Source organism: Opisthorchis viverrini (assembly GCF_000715545.1).
Source record: "Opisthorchis viverrini unplaced genomic scaffold scaffold25668, whole genome shotgun sequence".
Classification (NCBI taxonomy): domain Eukaryota; kingdom Metazoa; phylum Platyhelminthes; class Trematoda; order Opisthorchiida; family Opisthorchiidae; genus Opisthorchis; species Opisthorchis viverrini.
The window spans coordinates 1-423 of record NW_008768739.1 but is presented as its reverse complement, the minus strand read 5'-3'; the positions used below and the strand labels follow the sequence as shown (position 1 = coordinate 423).

Sequence of the window (423 nt, the reverse complement as noted above, 5' to 3'; positions counted from 1 at the left end):
TCAAAAATCAACTCTTTCTTACAGGCGTATTGAACGCTATGAACGTCAACGGGAACGTGATGGGTTCGCCAAAGTTTTGAATCCCGACGTGTCGATCATCGCTAGTACAATGTCGTTGGACAAACAAGTGGACATTACAAATAAATTTGTTGAACTACTCAAGGAAACATCCGGGCGACCGGAGGATCTAAATGAGGTGGCGAAGAACCTAAAAGACTACCTAGATAAGCAGTATGGCCGGGTCTGGCAAACGGTGCTGGTGGCCGGATCGTACTGGATGAAGTTCTCACACGAGCCATTTATGTCACTTCAGTTCAAGTGCGGACCACACATTTGCCTCGTCTGGCGCACACCATGCATTGAAAGGGATTCATTTAACTGAGAATTTCTCAGAACACTACCCAAGGAAAGCAAACCACCGAA

The 423-nt window shown here is 46.3% G+C and overlaps 1 protein-coding gene across 1 annotated transcript; it reads left to right on the top strand.

Moving 5' to 3' along the window:
• Positions 1–109: 109 nt before the first annotated feature.
• T265_16322 (hypothetical protein) lies at positions 110–381 on the top strand (the record flags this gene model as incomplete). Its single annotated transcript, XM_009179928.1, has 1 exon — positions 110–381. A coding segment is annotated over one exon (270 nt), but the record flags the coding sequence as incomplete, so codon positions are not given.
• Between the last annotated feature and the right edge of the window lie 42 nt (positions 382–423).